Source organism: Saccoglossus kowalevskii, chromosome 3, assembly GCF_978046115.1.
Source record: "Saccoglossus kowalevskii chromosome 3, keSacKowa6.1, whole genome shotgun sequence".
Classification (NCBI taxonomy): Eukaryota; Metazoa; Hemichordata; class Enteropneusta; family Harrimaniidae; genus Saccoglossus; species Saccoglossus kowalevskii.
In genome coordinates, this window is record NC_140643.1 from 4,486,531 (window position 1) to 4,504,859 (window position 18,329).

Sequence of the window (18,329 nt, forward strand, 5' to 3'; positions counted from 1 at the left end):
CACGACAACTATTTAGGGGTTGTATTAAGTTCGAATGGAAAATTTAAGGAGGCAATGAAAACATTAAAACTAAAAGGCCAAAAAGCTTTATTTAGTTTAAAAGCAAAACTTGGACATAAGGCAAATTTAAATCCACTTACAATGCAGTCCCTTTTCGATAAACTAATTAGACCCATACTAGTTTACGGAAGTGACATCTGGGGTCACGAAAGCACATACAAATCAAGTGTGGAATAAATTCACCTAAACTTTTGTCACTTTGTTTTAGGAGTCAGGAAGAACACATCAATCTTGGGTATTTATGGGGAACTGGGAAAATACCCACTTGACATATTCATCAAAAAACAATTAATTAAATACTTCAACAGAGTAATGAATACATCAAATGAATTGGTAAGGGAGGCAGCAATTATGAACAAACAATTAAACACCAAATGGTAAAGTGCCATAACTACACTGTTAACTCAAATAAACCAACCACAAATTATCGAAACAACAACTATACTGAACGACAGAGAAACCAAGAAATTAGGTTTGGAAGTTGAAAAAATATATAAACTATACTGGAAAAAGGAAATTAACATAGGGGTTGATGTTAACCAAAATAACAATAACAGAAGGAATAAACTCAGAACATACAAAAATTTCAAAAATGAATTTACTAAAAATGGAAACAGAGAGGTACACCAAACCAAAAACCGAAATAGGAAAAAGAAAATGCGAACTGTGTTCAAATAACAAAGTAGAAGATGAGTACCATTTCATGATTGAATGCCCCTTTTACGAAAAATCGCGGAAAGCACTATTTGAAGAGACTACTAAGCACATTATAAACTTAACAAATATATGAGTGACTACAACAAATTTTTAAAATTAATATATCAATAGGTTTTTTGTAATTGTAGTTTGTTGATTTTTTAAAACCATTGTCGTGCTTTAGTCAATAATTCTTGTGAAATTTGTATGTTTTAAAACCATTGTTGTCCTTTAGACAGTAATTTGTATGTTTTATATATGTGTTTTAGCAGTTAGTGTAACCATTTTAATTTCTTCTGAGGAATTTTAAGTGTTTCAATAAACCTATATTCCCACCTATAAACAAAATTATATAACTTAGATTTGATAACTAACAAGGATATTTGTCATTATTCTACAAGTAAAGTGTTTTATCTTTATGTAAGGCTTCTCGTTGTCTCTGGTCCAACATTGGCTGCACCTATCACATAGACAATCACACAATTCGTATTATAAAACCAGTTTTCCTCTATACTATTACAATAACCATACTTCCTACTTTCCTCATACTTCTATTAAATTGTAGTTATTTATAAGACTTATTTTACATTCACTTCAAAATCTCTGTGCATGAACTATTACATTTTCAAGCTGTTAATTACAATGTTGAACAAATATAATTTTGTGTCAGAATATCATTTATTACATTCTTATTACTGGTAAAAGTACTAATTTCCATAATTAACGATTTTCTCTGGCAACCATTTATCAGAGTATGAACTGATTGAGGAGCAATAATGAAATAGTGGAGAGAATGTGCAGGAAGTGAAATATTACTATGGCAACAATATAAACATTACGTAGACTCATTCTTCTTCATAGTGAATGTAAAAATATCATGGATGTATTTCAACACTAACTGTCAACAAATCATCTTAATTGAAAAAGTCTCATTGCAAGAATTTATTAGTGTATATTAATTTAATTTTAATAAAATGCAAAAAGTTAGATCTATTATGTAATTATTTCTTACTTTTAATATTTTGTTCTACCATATTTTCTCTGTTTCAAAGATTGCCATTTTTGCTAAACCCTGGTTACAATGTGTCACTACCGGTACTATGATATAGTTCATATTCAAATACAAAAGGCACCCTCGTTACCATGGTGATTTTGTAGTGGATTCTGCCTGCTATACTGTAGTATATTATTACATCTAAAATTACTCATAATAATAACAGAATTGCAATTGCTTTTAAGACTGAAAGGTGAACAGCAGTCAATATAATCTAAATTTCTCCTGTTTGATTTTGTTTATTGGATTTTATTTCAAATACTATTTGAAATATTTTCAAATTAATTATTAAAACAGAAATATTAGTATTTAACAAAAATATCGATTTAATGTGAATGAACTAGAAACGGGAAAAATCACCTGAAAGAATAATTGAGTTTATTTTGATCTGAATATATAATAGTGTTACTAGCATTGACATATTGAAATAGCACTTCTACATGTTGAATTGAACTTATTCGATATAAATGGTATTTTATACCGTTTAGGTTAGGTATGTTTTTAATCCACAGAGAAAGGTAAGTTAGTAAAGATGTGTGATATACTTTAGAAACATTGAGGGAAAATTATTTAATAAACAGTGAATAATAACCATAGCATTGTCAAATGCAAAAGCTAAATACTTAGGAACAGTTGGGTAGTTGTCATGGCAGCTGTGAAAAGTAGTGACGCCATCCATCCCCATGACAACCATGTTGATGAATTGGAAATTAACTTATTTAAATTCATCTAAATAAGGAACGCCATCTCACCTATAATACATAATGGTTTCAGCCACATTATATATATAAAATAGATTATTTTACTGCTATTGAAAAGACTGCTATCTCCACAAAGGAAAAATAAATGCTTCCTTCATTATAATGAATTCACCCAAATGGCTGAAAGCTATTGGATGATAAAAGTCATACCACTATTGACTAGGTAATGTAGGCTAGAAAGAAAGATCAATAGGTTAATAAGAAAGTAGCATTTGATGCAGAAACAATACAATAATCATCATGTATATGTAGGTCATCTTACTATGTGCTTGTAATATGAATCAGACAAAGTAATGTGTATAACATTCTATTACAATCTATGACAGATAGTAAAACATAATCTTCCCACAGAGAAACATATAATCTGCAATCTCATGATTAACGTTACTCTATTTATTTATGTGTTGCTGTATTTCTATTCTATTCTATTCTATTCTATTCTATTCTATTCTATTCTATTCTATTCTATTCTATTCTATTCTATTCCATTCTATTCTATTCTATATTCCAATCCTTAGCGCAAAAAAAACTTTAGGATCAAGACTGATAAACTAAAAATTTTCTTACACCATATTAATTCGTGAAGGGATACATACACACAAAATCAGAGTTATGCATTCACCTAAAATTGAGTAGTGGTCAGAAGAACCTATTTTTTTCTTTTATTTGCTGCATTTGATTCCCACTTGACAAGATAAAAATAAATAGACATCAGGGATTGTATTTTTTGTTTAACAAGTCCTGATGAGAAGATGAACTGAAACTTTCAATATATTCTATGTACAAATGAGACTATTCATATTTAAGTAGAGGGAATCTATAATATTGTGAGTCTGAAAATATGGCGTTAATGATAAAGATAGATATATTTGGTTACACCTATCGAAATAAGTGCATGTATATCATAATAAGTTGACCTAATATTTTAAGTTTAAATTTGACATGTTATGTTTCCACAAATCAAGTTACTCATTGGTGACTGGCTTTAAAGTGTTTAGCCTCTGACTGTGAATTACATTACTACTTTTCTGTTAAAAACCTACAATGTTAAATTCATTCACATGAGCTATTAAAGAAAAACGAACAAATTTTCATATTTTATAAGTTACATAGAGTAGTTGTTGATTTAGATACCAGTCATTCACTCAGTAAGAAATTTTTTTCAGAAAAAATATTTGATAACATGCAGAATCTATCTTGGGGGAGTGAACTGATTCATGTTAATAAAAATAATAGCATTTGTCCGAACTTTGAGATAACCATAAGTACCCATCTTCTAACTAATGATTTTTCACTACATGTACATGTACCTAAATATTGTAGTATAACTTTTTTTTACCATACTTGTAAAAAGCAATGACTTCGTTGAGCAGATAGAGTTATAGTTATATTATAGATTGTTCAAAGTCTACTTCCATTTTTTCAACTTCTAGAAAAGCATAAGTTTGATTGCTTCGACTTGGTATATGTACAAGTGTATATCTGGTGGTGGACGTCTTCCAAATTTGTTCATTTGGCAGACAAAGCCACAAGAGCTTTATATGCAATGATGACTTCTGTGCCAAAAGAAACTGACTGCAAAACAATGTTACACCTATTCAAAACATGTATAAGACCAATACTATTATATGGATCAGATGTATGGGGCTTCGAAATTCAAGAAAATAATAAATGGGACATTACACCAATCGAGAAAACCCATCTGAAATTTAGTAAAAGAATGCTTGGATTGAATAAATTTTCATCAAATCTAGCTTGTAGAGCAGAAATAGGTGAACTACCATTACTAGTAGACATCAAAATAAATCTTATAAAGTATTTGGCACGGATCAAAGAACTTCCAGAATGTAATTTAACAAAACAGGCATACCATGAACAGATAAACTGCAAACTCCCATGGATTATGTCAATTTACAAAGAGTTAAATAAGGAAGATAACACATTAGATATAAAGAATATCAATGACAAATTGAATGCAACAAAACAAAATATAAAGAGAATAGGAAACAATATTAAACAAAAATATATTGAATTCTGGAAGGAGACAATTATGGATAAACCTAAGTTGAGAACATATACTCAATTCAAAACAAACTACAACTTTGAAAGTTACTTAATTATACTGAATCTAAAACATAGAATTTCTGTCTCTAGATTCCGAACAAGTAATCACAGCCTAGCAATAGAAAAGGGTAGACATACCCAACCTAAAATTTCTTTGGAAAACAGGATTTGTAAACAATGTACTTTAGCAGACATAGAAGATGAAATGCATCTCCTCATCAAATGCCCAAAATATCACACACTGCGAATGGATATATTCTCAAATATACAGTTTCCTGATGAAACAAAAACTGACCAACAGAAATTTACATACTTAATGAAAAATTCTAACACAAATGTAATCAAACTTGTTGGAGAATTTATACACAGCTCGTTCTTAATGAGAAACGAGAAAGATACTTAACAAAAACACTAAAATCTATCATTTATTATTTGCTATAGTTATTTTGTTATTTTGTTTTTTAATATCTTACTTTTGTTGCTATAAACTGATGGAAACACTGTATTTCTAAGGATGCAATAAATTATCTTTATTATTATTATTTAAAAAGTGATAATTTCAAAAACTTTTTGAAAACAATCAGTCTGCTTTTATATTGCATATATAGAGGTATATACCTCAGATAAACTCCTCTCAGATTTGTTTGTCCCTGTTTGGATGCCGTTCAAAAATGAAGACTTATGGATTGACCTCTGTGTGTTGGTCTGTGAATGCATGTGTTCATGCATCTGTGTGTGTGTGTGTCTTTCTTAGATTATACAATCAAATTTCACACATACATCATACATAATATTATACATATTATGAAACATTATGGGACCTTGATGCATGTCATTTTGCTTTTTCAGATCAGATTCAAAATGAATGCAGTTCTAGTGCCATGTCTCTGACATGCTTGACTGATTATGTTCAAATTTGATATATTCATTATACATCATGTCACAGATATACTGAATTATTTTAAACTGATCTTGCTCATTTATGGATGGATTTCGTTCAAACTTGGTACATACGTTGAACATTGTGAGACATTGTTTTTCAGATCGGATCCAAAATGGGTGATTTGCGGCCATTTTGTTTTTATGAATTTTGTTCCAGAGCAATATCTGACATGTTTTGACTGATCATACTTTATTTATACATCATGTCGCACATATATGCACAGGTATAAGATCAGATTCAAGATGGTCAAATTGTGGCTGTTTTAATTTTTAAAAAATCATCAAAATCAAACATTTCTTCCTTTCCATTTCATTACATTTCATAATGAATGCAGTTCTTTTGCCATGTCTCTGATTGCAATTATGTTTTATAGCAACATTTTACTTCATGTGACACTAGTTAATTACTATGCATTTGTTTCAAGTTCTAATTCAAAATGGCTGACCGGTGGCCAATTTTGTTTTGCTGTTCCAGGGCAATATCTCTGAATATGGACAAGTACTCATTTGACGATCAGATACAAGATGACTGAATGACAAACATTTTAATGGTAAAAAAAATCATCATAATCAAGCATCAGCTTCCGGATCCATATCTCTGACATGTTTATGTTCAAATTGTATTACTATAAACAAATCTGTATATCTTTAATTTAATAACTAACAGGGACTATGGCATGCATGGCTTTTTTTTCACTTTAATGATTATTCTTGTTATCTTGAAAATAGCAAGTCTGATTGATTTGATATTCTGTTCTCATTATGCATCTAAAACAATGTAGCTATATCAGTTTATAGACTGTGTGTTCATGTAAAATGTAGTTTGGTAACCATGCCTTTTTATCTGAATTTTGTGAACAACAACATTAATTATGATTGTAAGGTAAAAGTAAAGGAAATGTGGTTTGAATGGTAGTAAACTACCTTAATTTTAAAATAGTACATTTACTGACCAGATCCATTTTGAGAATTGTTTATTTTTCTTAGCAACAGGTGAACACTTCAAGCCATATATAAATCAAGGCTGTATTAGAAGCAACATCAGTCAGAAATTACATTTTATTGTGCCCTGATCTACAACATTTTATTCTCTGTTGCAGCAAAAAGTCACCCAGGGAAAAAACAGTTGATAGTAAAAGTGAGTCGGTGAAACAAAGCAACTGTCATGAGAATGAAACAAAAGTGACAGCAAGAGATGAGGGCAGTAACAAAAACAAAACAAAACGTCAAAACTCGCCTTCACAAAGCATGAAATCCAGAGAAAGCTCCACTCTGAGTGATTATCAATACCATCAACAACAGGTGAGTTATTATACAATAAATAAAAACTATTTTAACAGAACCAAAATTAGCTAGCTTGGCTTGATTTTACATTTTCTAAGAGACAGTCATTGTACTATATCAGAATCATTAAAGCTAGTCATTGCATCATATCAACAATTAAAGCTAGTCATTGCACTATATCAGAACAATTAAAGCTAGTCATTGTACTACATCAGAATCATTAAAGCTAGTTATTGCACAACATCAGAATCATTAAAGCTAGTCATTGCACTATATCAGAATCATTAAAGCTAGTCATTGCACTATATCAGAATCATTAAAGCTAGTCATTGCACTATATCAGAATCATTAAAGCTAGTCATTGTACAACATCAGAATCATTAAAGCTAGTTATTGCACTATATCAGAATCATTAAAGCTAGTCATTGCACTATATCAGAATCATTAAAGCTAGTCATTGCATTATATCAACAATTAAAGCTAGTTATTGCACTATATCAGAACAATTAAAGCTAGTCATTGCACTATATCAGAATCATTAAAGCTAGTCATTGTACAACATCAGAATCATTAAAGCTAGTCATTGCACTATATCAGAATCATTAAAGCTAGTCATTGCACTATATCAGAATCATTAAGCTAGTCATTGCACTATATCAGAATCATTAAAGCTAGTCATTGCACTATATCAGAATCATTACAGCTAGTCATTGTACAACATCAGAATCATTAAAGCTAGTCATTGCACTATATCAGAATCATTAAAGCTAGTCATTGCACTATATCAGAATCATTAAAGCTAGTTTGCACTATATCAGAACAATTAAAGCTAGTCATTGTACAACATCAGAATCATTAAACCTAGTCATTGTACAACATCAGAATCATTAAAGCTAGTCATTGCACAACATCAGAATCATTAAAGCTAGTCATTGCACTATATCCAATCCATTAAAGCTAGTCATTGCACTATATTAGAATCCTTAAAGCTAGTTATTGTACAACATCAGAATCATTAAAGCTAGTCATTGTACAACATCAGAATCATTAAAGCTAGTCATTGTACAACATCAGAATCATTACAGCCAGTCATTGTACAACATCAGAATCATTAAAGCTAGTCATTGTGCAACATCAGAATCATTAAAGCTAGTCATTGCACTATATCAGAATCATTAAAGCTAGTTATTGCACTATATCAGAATCATTAATGCTAGTCATTGCACTATATCAGAATCATTAAAGCTATTTATTGCACTATATCAGAATCATTAAAGCTAGTCATTGCACTATATCAGAATCATTAAAGCTAGTTATTGCACTATATCAGAATCATTAAAGCTAGTCATTGTACAACATCAGAATCATTAAAACTAGTCATTGTACAACATCAGAATCATTAAAGCTAGTCATTGCACAACATCAGAATCATTAAAGCTAGTCATTGCACAACATCAGAATCATTAAATCTAGTCATTGCACTATATCCAATCCATTAAAGCTAGTCATTGCACTATATTAGAATCATTAAAGCTAGTTATTGTACAACATCAGAATCATTAAAGCTAGTCATTGTACAACATCAGAATCATTAAAGCTAGTCATTGTACAACATCAGAATCATTAAAGCTAGTCATTGTACAACATCAGAATCATTAAAGCTAGTCATTGCACTATATCAGAATCATTAAAGCTAGTCATTGCACTATATCAGAATTGCTAAAGCTAGTCATTGCATTATATCAGAACAATTAAAGCTAGTCATTGCACTATATCAAAACAATTAAAGCTAGTCATTGCACTATATCAGAACAATTAAAGCTAGTCATTGCACTATATCAGAATCATTAAAGCTAGTCATTGCACTATATCAGAATTGCTAAAGCTAGTCATTGCACTATATCAGACCAATTAAAGCTAGTCATTGCACTATATCAGAATCATTAAAGCTAGTCATTGTACAACATCAGAATCATTAAAGCTAGTTATTGCACAACATCAGAATCATTAAAGCTAGTCATTGCACTATATCAGAACAATTAAAGCTAGTCATTGCACTATATCAGAACAATTAAAGCTAGTCATTGTACTACATCAGAACAATTAAAGCTAGTCATTGTACTACATCAGAATCATTAAAGCTAGTTATTGCACAACATCAGAATCATTAAAGCTAGTCATTGCACTATATCAGAATCATTAAAGCTAGTCATTGCACTATATCAGAATCATTAAAGCTAGTCATTGTACAACATCAGAATCATTAAAGCTAGTTATTGCACAACATCAGAATCATTAAAGCTAGTCATTGCACTATATCAGAATCATTAAAGCTAGTCATTGCACTATATCAGAATCATTAAAGCTAGTCATTGTACAACATCAGAATCATTAAAGCTAGTTATTGCACTATATCAGAATCATTAAAGCTAGTCATTGCACTATATCAGAATCATTAAAGCTAGTCATTGCATTATATCAACAATTAAAGCTAGTTATTGCACTATATCAGAACAATTAAAGCTAGTCATTGCACTATATCAGAATCATTAAAGCTAGTCATTGTACAACATCAGAATCATTAAAGCTAGTCATTGCACTATATCAGAATCATTAAAGCTAGTCATTGCACTATATCAGAATCATTAAGCTAGTCATTGCACTATATCAGAATCATTAAAGCTAGTCATTCCACTATATCAGAATCATTAAAGCTAGTCATTGCACTATATCAGAATCACTAAAGCTAGTTATTGCATTATATCAGAACAATTAAAGATAATCATTGTACAACATCAGAATCATTAAAGCTAGTCATTGTACAACATCAGAATCATTACAGCTAGTCATTGTACAACATCAGAATCATTAAAGCTAGTCATTGCACTATATCAGAATCATTAAAGCTAGTCATTGCACTATATCAGAATCATTAAAGCTAGTTTACACTATATCAGAACAATTAAAGCTAGTCATTGTACAACATCAGAATCATTAAAGCTAGTCATTGTACAACATCAGAATCATTAAAGCTAGTCATTGCACAACATCAGAATCATTAAAGCTAGTCATTGCACTATATCCAATCCATTAAAGCTAGTCATTGCACTATATTAGAATCCTTAAAGCTAGTTATTGTACAACATCAGAATCATTAAAGCTAGTCATTGTACAACATCAGAATCATTAAAGCTAGTCATTGTACAACATCAGAATCATTACAGCCAGTCATTGTACAACATCAGAATCATTAAAGCTAGTCATTGTACAACATCAGAATCATTAAAGCTAGTCATTGCACTATATCAGAATCATTAAAGCTAGTTATTGCACTATATCAGAATCATTAATGCTAGTCATTGCACTATATCAGAATCATTAAAGCTATTTATTGCACTATATCAGAATCATTAAAGCTAGTCATTGCACTATATCAGAATCATTAAAGCTAGTTATTGCACTATATCAGAATCATTAAAGCTAGTCATTGTACAACATCAGAATCATTAAAGCTAGTCATTGTACAACATCAGAATCATTAAAGCTAGTCATTGCACAACATCAGAATCATTAAAGCTAGTCATTGCACAACATCAGAATCATTAAATCTAGTCATTGCACTATATCCAATCCATTGAAGCTAGTCATTGCACTATATTAGAATCATTAAAGCTAGTTATTGTACAACATCAGAATCATTAAAGCTAGTCATTGTACAACATCAGAATCATTAAAGCTAGTCATTGTACAACATCAGAATCATTAAAGCTAGTCATTGTACAACATCAGAATCATTAAAGCTAGTCATTGCACTATATCAGAATCATTAAAGCTAGTCATTGCACTATATCAGAATTGCTAAAGCTAGTCATTGCATTATATCAGAACAATTAAAGCTAGTCATTGCACTATATCAAAACAATTAAAGCTAGTCATTGCACTATATCAGAACAATTAAAGCTAGTCATTGCACTATATCAGAATCATTAAAGCTAGTCATTGCACTATATCAGACCAATTAAAGCTAGTCATTGCACTATATCAGACCAATTAAAGCTAGTCATTGCACTATATCAGAATCATTAAAGCTAGTCATTGTACAACATCAGAATCATTAAAGCTAGTCATTGTACAACATCAGAATCATTAAAGCTAGTCATTGCACTATATCAGAATCATTAAAGCTAGTCATTGCACTATATCAGAATCATTAAAGCTAGTTTGCACTATATCAGAACAATTAAAGCTAGTCATTGTACAACATCAGAATCATTAAAGCTAGTCATTGCACTATATCAGAATCATTAAAGCTAGTCATTGCACTATATCAGAATCATTAAAGCTAGTTTGCACTATATCAGAACAATTAAAGCTAGTCATTGTACAACATCAGAATCATTAAAGCTAGTCATTGCACATCAGAATCATTAAAGCTAGTCATTGCACTATATCTAATCCATTAAAGCTAGTCATTGCACTATATTAGAATCATTAAAGCTAGTTATTGTACAACATCAGAATCATTAAAGCTAGTCATTGTACAACATCAGAATCATTAAAGCTAGTCATTGTACCACATCAGAATCATTAAAGCTAGTCATTGTACAACATCAGAATCATTACAGCTAGTCATTGTGCAACATCAGAATCATTACAGCTAGTCATTGTACAACATTAGAATCATTAAAGCTAGTTATTGCACTATATCAGAATCATTAAAGCTAGTCATTGCACTATATCAGAATCATTAAAGCTAGTTATTGCACTATATCAGAATCATTACATCTAGTCATTGCACTATATCAGAATCATTAAAGCTGTAGTCACTGAGTGTTGAGTGGAAGGAATTGCTAGGGTTCAGTGAGAGGAAGAGGTAACTGATGGGGCTCAGTGGGAGGAAGGATAACTGATGGTGTTCAGTGGGAGGAAGAGATAAATGATGGGGCTCAGTTGGAGGAAGAGGTAACTGATGGGGTTCAGTTGGAGGAAGAGGTAACTGATGGGTTCAGTGGGGGAAAAGAGGTAACTGATGGGGTTCAGTGGAAGGAAGAGATAAATGATGGGGTTCAATGGGAGGAAGAGATAAATGATGGGGCTCAGTTGGAGGAAGAGGTAACTGATGGGGTTCAGTTGGAGGAAGAGGTAACTGATGGGTTCAGTGGGGGAAAAGAGGTAACTGATGGGGTTCAGTGGAAGGAAGAGATAAATGATGGGGTTCAATGGGAGGAAGAGATAACTGATGGGTTCAGTTGGAGGAAGAGATAACTGATGGGGTTCAGTGGGAAGAAGAGGTAACTGATAGGGTTCAGTGGGAGGAAGAGGTAGCTGGTGGGGTTCAATGGGAGGAAGAGATAATTGATGGGTTCAGTTGGAGGAAGAGATAACTGATGGGGTTCAGTGGGAGGAAGAGGTAACTGATAGGGTTCAGTGGGAGGAAGAGGTAGCTGGTGGGGTTCAGTGGGAAGAAGAGATAACTGATGGGTTCAGTGGGAAGAAGAGGTAACTGATGGGTTCAATGGGAAGAAGAGATAACTAATGGGTTCAGTGGGAAGAAGAGATAACTGATGGGTTCAGTGGGAAGAAGAGATAACTGATGGGTTCAGTGGGAAGAAGAGATAACTGATGGGTTTAGTGGGAAGAAGAGATAACTGATGGGTTCAGTGGGAAGAAGAGATAACTGATGGGTTCAGTGGGAAGAAGAGATAACTGATGGGTTCAGTGGGAAGAAGAGATAACTGATGGGGTTGATTGAATGAAAGTAACTGATTGGGTTGAGTGGAAGAACAAATCAGTTTCAGGTTCTTTACATACATCAGAAGAACTGGGTTTGATTGTGACATGTAACAGTTACCATGACTTGCTCTGTCTGACGTGAATAGCTAAATTGACCAATCAGTAACCAGCTTTCAAACAGAGTTTACACCATTGATCAATAGCTCATTCATTGTTAATTAACTGTTATTTGTCATTCACCATTCACAGTTCTTAAATGAGGAATGTGCATATGAATAGCTGTAAAACCACTCTCACTGTGAATACACTATGCCTGGCACACATAAAACTAGTTGTGTTCAATTCACATTAAACTCTGTTCCCGTTTGCTGTCAATTTAGCAACTGACACTATACATAACGGAATGCTGTCCATTTGTTTTCCTTGTGATAAAGTGTATTTCAAAAGATCACAACAGTGGCAATGAGTATACAATTATTATATGTGTACATTCCTTTGTGTAGTGCGGCGATTTTTTTTATCCCCCTCCCTCTTTCTCTTTCTTCCTCTTGTCATTTTTGTGGATGGTTGTTACTGAGTTATGCAAACACTGTCAAGTCTTTTATTCATACTGTTGAATGGTTTGCAGTGCACTGCACAAGTAATTGTGCATATATTTGCTGGATGCAACAAAATTACTTTCATTTTGAAAAACATAATTTTTGCTTCTAAAAGTTTTAACGGTTTGATGATTATCTGTCATTCATGAAGACAACACTTTTTACAAAAGTCATTGATATTTTGTGTATTACAAAAAAGCAGTGAAATTTCCACTGCAACAAATTTTTGCAGTTTTTACTGATTTGTCTCTTATTAAAATATTATGGTTTATTAAAATATAATTTGTTTAAATATTTATTTATATTGGCATTGATGATTGGTGTTTTGTTGACACTTGTTAATTAATCTCCCACAATAAAAATGAATATCAATACCTTCCTGCTTTAGATATTTCATGCAATCTAATAAACAGTACATAATGTATTTTAGGGGGTGAAGTTTCAGTGAGGGGCAGTTTGAGGGATCAATGTGTCATAAAACTGTAATAATCTTGGTTTGGACTGTGTTATTTAACCCATCCATCTAATTTGTACTGCTGTTTTCACCCCCTTTTTCAAAATGGACTCTGCCTTTCTAATTTCTTTACTGTCTTGGCCTCATTATTAAAACTGGGAGTGAATAATAGTGTATACTCATGAATATCCAACAAAAGAGTCTTTGGAAGGGACTCATTCATGATCAACCCTTATGACAGCTGCTGAGTCACAACCTAGCAACCGTTCTACATTTTTAGCTTCCTGCTTAAATAGTTATAATTTTCAACCTGGTTGTATCACATCAAGGGTCCCCCCTCTATAAGGTAGGATTGGTAGATCTATCTTGTTATTCATTCTCTGTGCTTTTCATTAAGTATTGTCACTTCATATGACCAGTGACAGTTAAGTGTTTCAAAATTTGAATATGGTACATGTGATGGCCTAAAGAATTGGTAGGTGTATGTCGACTGCACGCTATGGTATTTCACTTCAGTTGATACAGTAAAACTATACAATAATTTGTTTTGTTTGACACAGTATAATTGTGGACATAATATTAGACTGTAGTTCATTGTACATGGCGTTGTACTATTTTGTGTACACGCTTGCCTATCCACTCTCCTTCTTATTATGTGCAATACCTTGGGGTAGATTTCACCCATAGTCAACCACTTCATCCATGTTAGCTTTTGTTCAAAGGAATTCAACACTCATGACGTACATAGTACTAAGGTGTGCTGCTTTCTACTGTGAACTCCATTTTATTTTAATTTGTCACTACCAGCTGAGTCATAGCTCCACTATTTTAAGTGAAATCAGATCAGCCTTTATTACTTACTCACTACTACATTGGTTAGTTTATAAAGCAAGGCAAATTATAAATGCTTTTATTTTCCAGGAAATTTTTCATCAATATTATTTTATTATTGTGGGTTTGTGAGAGAAGAGAGCCTTGGCCTTTGGTCAGTGTGCTATAAATAGTAGTGGTTATTTCCTGGATTTTATCGTAGTTCCTTACTGTACTACTCAGCTGCTTATATTTTCATGGTCATACCATATCACTCATTCTTAGCACAGTTCTATTGGTTTCTATTGGTTTCTTTCGTTTATTAACTCTTTTGACAACAAATTAATCTTTTTTTGAATGTTTTAGTTTCTGTTTTATTTATGTCATTCATGCAAGGTTATAACTTCCTCATCCCCCCCTCTCTTCTCAATTGTATAAGTGAAATAATCCAGTGATATGTGATAGGATCATACCACTAGGTGAGAAGAGTGAGTGGGTGGAGTAGAGCATTATTGGAATGTGTGTATATTTCCCACCCATGGCCTGCGTAGTCTACCCACTCTTACATTACTAAAACTCATACGTAATCCCACTTCATTTTTGAAAGAAAGTTTTTAGAACACTCTATACAACAGTCTCATAAACAACTTGTAATTATTATTAGTTGCAGCCATTTTGACTATATCGGAAAACTTGCAGCTGATGTTAAATTATTGTTCGTAAATATGAAAAAACTCAACAATACAGTTTTCTGAAAAACAGCATTTTATAAGAAAACCAGTGACCTATTCTCTATCTTCCTTCCTTGGTTAGAATGGATTATTTTATTATTACAGGCAAAAATTAATATGAATATATGCCAAAGTATATTTCTGTATAGTGAGGTGATGATGAGGAACACTATGTTAAATCATACAGGTGTTCATAGACACACAGTACAGTTTGAAGTACACTGTTTAATTATTCATCAGAATATATTGGTTACTTATTTGAAGTTCCATTCTCACTTTGCAACTCTCTGTTAATATATATAATCAAATGTTGGGACTGTGGATGAGAATTTAGAAATTAACTGCACAATATGAATTTAAGCAACTTGATTTGTGAACAATTGACACTGAGTTAGGTGGCTTTGTTTGTCCTTGAAGGTCAATTACATTGTAGGTATGTTTGTATGAGGATTAAGACCCTCCAGTACTGTCAAACTGAAATGAGCAGGGAAGTTAGAACTGGGTTTTTTCTGTTCATACATCATTGTAACATACAAAACTGCATCTTTTTACACATTTTAGGATTTCAAATTTTCCTGGGAGTTATATTTCACATATTTGCAAAGTAAAAATGCAACATTAATAAAATTGGACATTATAAGTAACAATTTGCATTTATACATGGCTACTATAAAAACAGAAAGTAACAAATGTACCCCCTGAGAGAGATAATATTGTTCAGTTAGAGTACACACAAGTGAGCTCACTTTGCATGCATTATCACTCTACTCTATATCTATTTACATGGATATCCACTGACCTTATGATAAAACAGTGTATGGATTGTTTACATACTAATATTGACATATTTATTATTTTATGTATGTATGTCTATCTGTCTGTTAATTACATACATTTGTAATTACTGTATAATTGACTATTTGAAGCCACCTGTGGGAAGTTTGTATCAGGATGTTCTTCTTTTGTAACAAAACTTTCCATCACCATTATATTGATAAAACAGTCCTTGAGTCACATATTTTCTTCACTTTTTAAAATTCACAATTTAAGTATATATATAAGATAAGATAATTCTTTATTACAACCATGTTGAACATATATATCAAACATAATAAATTTATTATTTTGAAAAAAAAAAAATTTCATAATTGAGACTCAGTTAATATTAAAAGATACTTTTTTTAGACAAAAATTTTCCATATTTTAAAGTGTTATTTATAGTCAATAATTTAATAGTTGCTTGGCGTTGTTGTCTATACATCTTATCACAAGATAGACAAGAAGATGACTTAAATAGTTTAGGGTTGATCTGAAAATTCTTCCTTGCCAACATTCAATGATGTTTTAAACTTCAAATTTAGATTTTTCAAAAACAAATGTTTTGTAGGGCAGGGTGTTCTTATCGTTATTGTATGATGTCTTTGTAAATAGTGAACTAACTGTGTGTGTGTGTATGGCCTTGATATTTGTTAACATGTCCATTCAGAAGGTCATTTCATTCTTCTACAATTCATTTTAATGCCCTTCCTTTTTAGTGCATTTTCTACCAGTTTTTCTCTCTCAAATGAAAACGAAAGCTATTAATTCTCAGGTTACATAAGGTGACATTTTTTGGTCGTAAAGTATTTTAATTGTTGACTGCAGAGGGAATTATATCTCCTGTATCAGGCTGAATTCAAATTTGTATTGTTATGCAAAACCCTTGCCATGTTCTTTGTCTGTGTTAACAACAAAAAAGGCCGGCAATTGTCCCTTTTGGCTGCATCAAAAATGGTTGTGTTAGCCAGCGCTGGAGGGGATGATACGTTAATAGCATTTAGTGCTTTTCAATGTCTTGCTGGTGGAGCATATCGCAACATGATGGACCTGTGATCTCGGCAATTGAGGAGTTAGGAAATCCCTTCTTACGTAGAGAGATGTATTGAGGTATGTTTTAAGCTAATTATGACTGGGTAACCTGACCTTGCGGTTTGTCACATTACCCCTGGCTATGATTGACTGATATGATTGCTTTCGGTTTGTAGTGAAACATCAATTCCGTACAATAGTTCAATATTTTACTTCAAAAATATATTAAAAACCACTGGAATTAATTAGAAAATATTCAAAATTCTACCATCATTTCTGTCATTTAAATTTTTTATTTATGTCAAAATTGAACAAGTATGTGTGTCATTTATTCAGTAGAAGTTCATATTCTTATATTCTCAACAAATCATACAATATCGTTTGTTAATGGCATTGCTATAGAAAATCTTCTTGTTGAAAAACGCATTTGTGATTAGAAAACCCTGAGCAATCTACATTTCCCATCATGCACCTCACTGTACACAGTTACATGATGCCCATAAACATTGGTTGTCATGGTTACTAATTGTTGAAATAATTGACATAAAATACAGGTGCCTCCTTTGTTGGTGGTTCTGTGACTGTTACCACACACTATATATTTCATATTCCATGCAAACATACACATGTTAAATGCAAAACTGAATGCCAGACACATGTAGTCGTTTTTCCTCATGATAAATACTGATAATACATTTTATATTTGTGTATTAAAAACATTAAATTTACAATAAATAATTTTATCCTATTTACTAAGTTTAATACTATATAGTGAATGTGATGTATTTTTTTTATGGTCTTCTCTATTGGTCATCCCTTTCATCCCCTAGTTTTAATAAAAACGTCATGGCAACATGGAGTAATGAATGTTGTTTTATGGTGACCTATGACTATAAATTAAATTATTACTGATTCTTGTTCTTGCATTTTAATTTGTCAACAGCATTTTCCTAAAATAATTTTTTTGTATCTATGGATGACAAGGTAATAATTCCATTTTTGAATAGAACATACCTAAGTAAGAACCAATCTGTTAAGTGTATTGTATGAATAAATATTAAGTGGTAATTTATATTCAATGAAAATATGTTTTATTATGCTGTTTATTGTTATTTTTGTGTATCATGTTTGGATCATATATAACCTTAGCTAACCTTGTTGTTAGTGTGCAAATTGTTGCTTGTAATGACGAGGACAGACTATCAGGGAAATCCTCAACTTTCTCATCAGATTCTTGTCACTAATTACCAGTTTAATTACATTACAGTTTCTGCCAATCAAATAGGCTGATAC

General features: G+C 31.8%; 1 protein-coding gene and 1 long non-coding RNA gene across 3 annotated transcripts in view; both read left to right on the forward strand.

Moving 5' to 3' along the window:
- LOC146747448 (uncharacterized) overlaps positions 1-18,329 on the forward strand; it is a 63,949-nt gene that overhangs the window by 15,549 nt on the left and 30,071 nt on the right. For both annotated transcript variants that reach the window (XM_085496700.1, XM_085496701.1), the window contains exon 2: positions 6,678-6,879. In XM_085496700.1, the coding sequence (XP_085352826.1) occupies positions 6,678-6,879 (202 nt within the window). The remainder of the gene's footprint in view (positions 1-6,677; positions 6,880-18,329) is intronic.
- On the forward strand, positions 11,670-12,451 carry LOC146747449 (uncharacterized). Its single transcript, XR_014929023.1, has 2 exons — positions 11,670-11,734; positions 11,884-12,451. It is a non-coding gene; the product is annotated as an uncharacterized LOC146747449 (long non-coding RNA).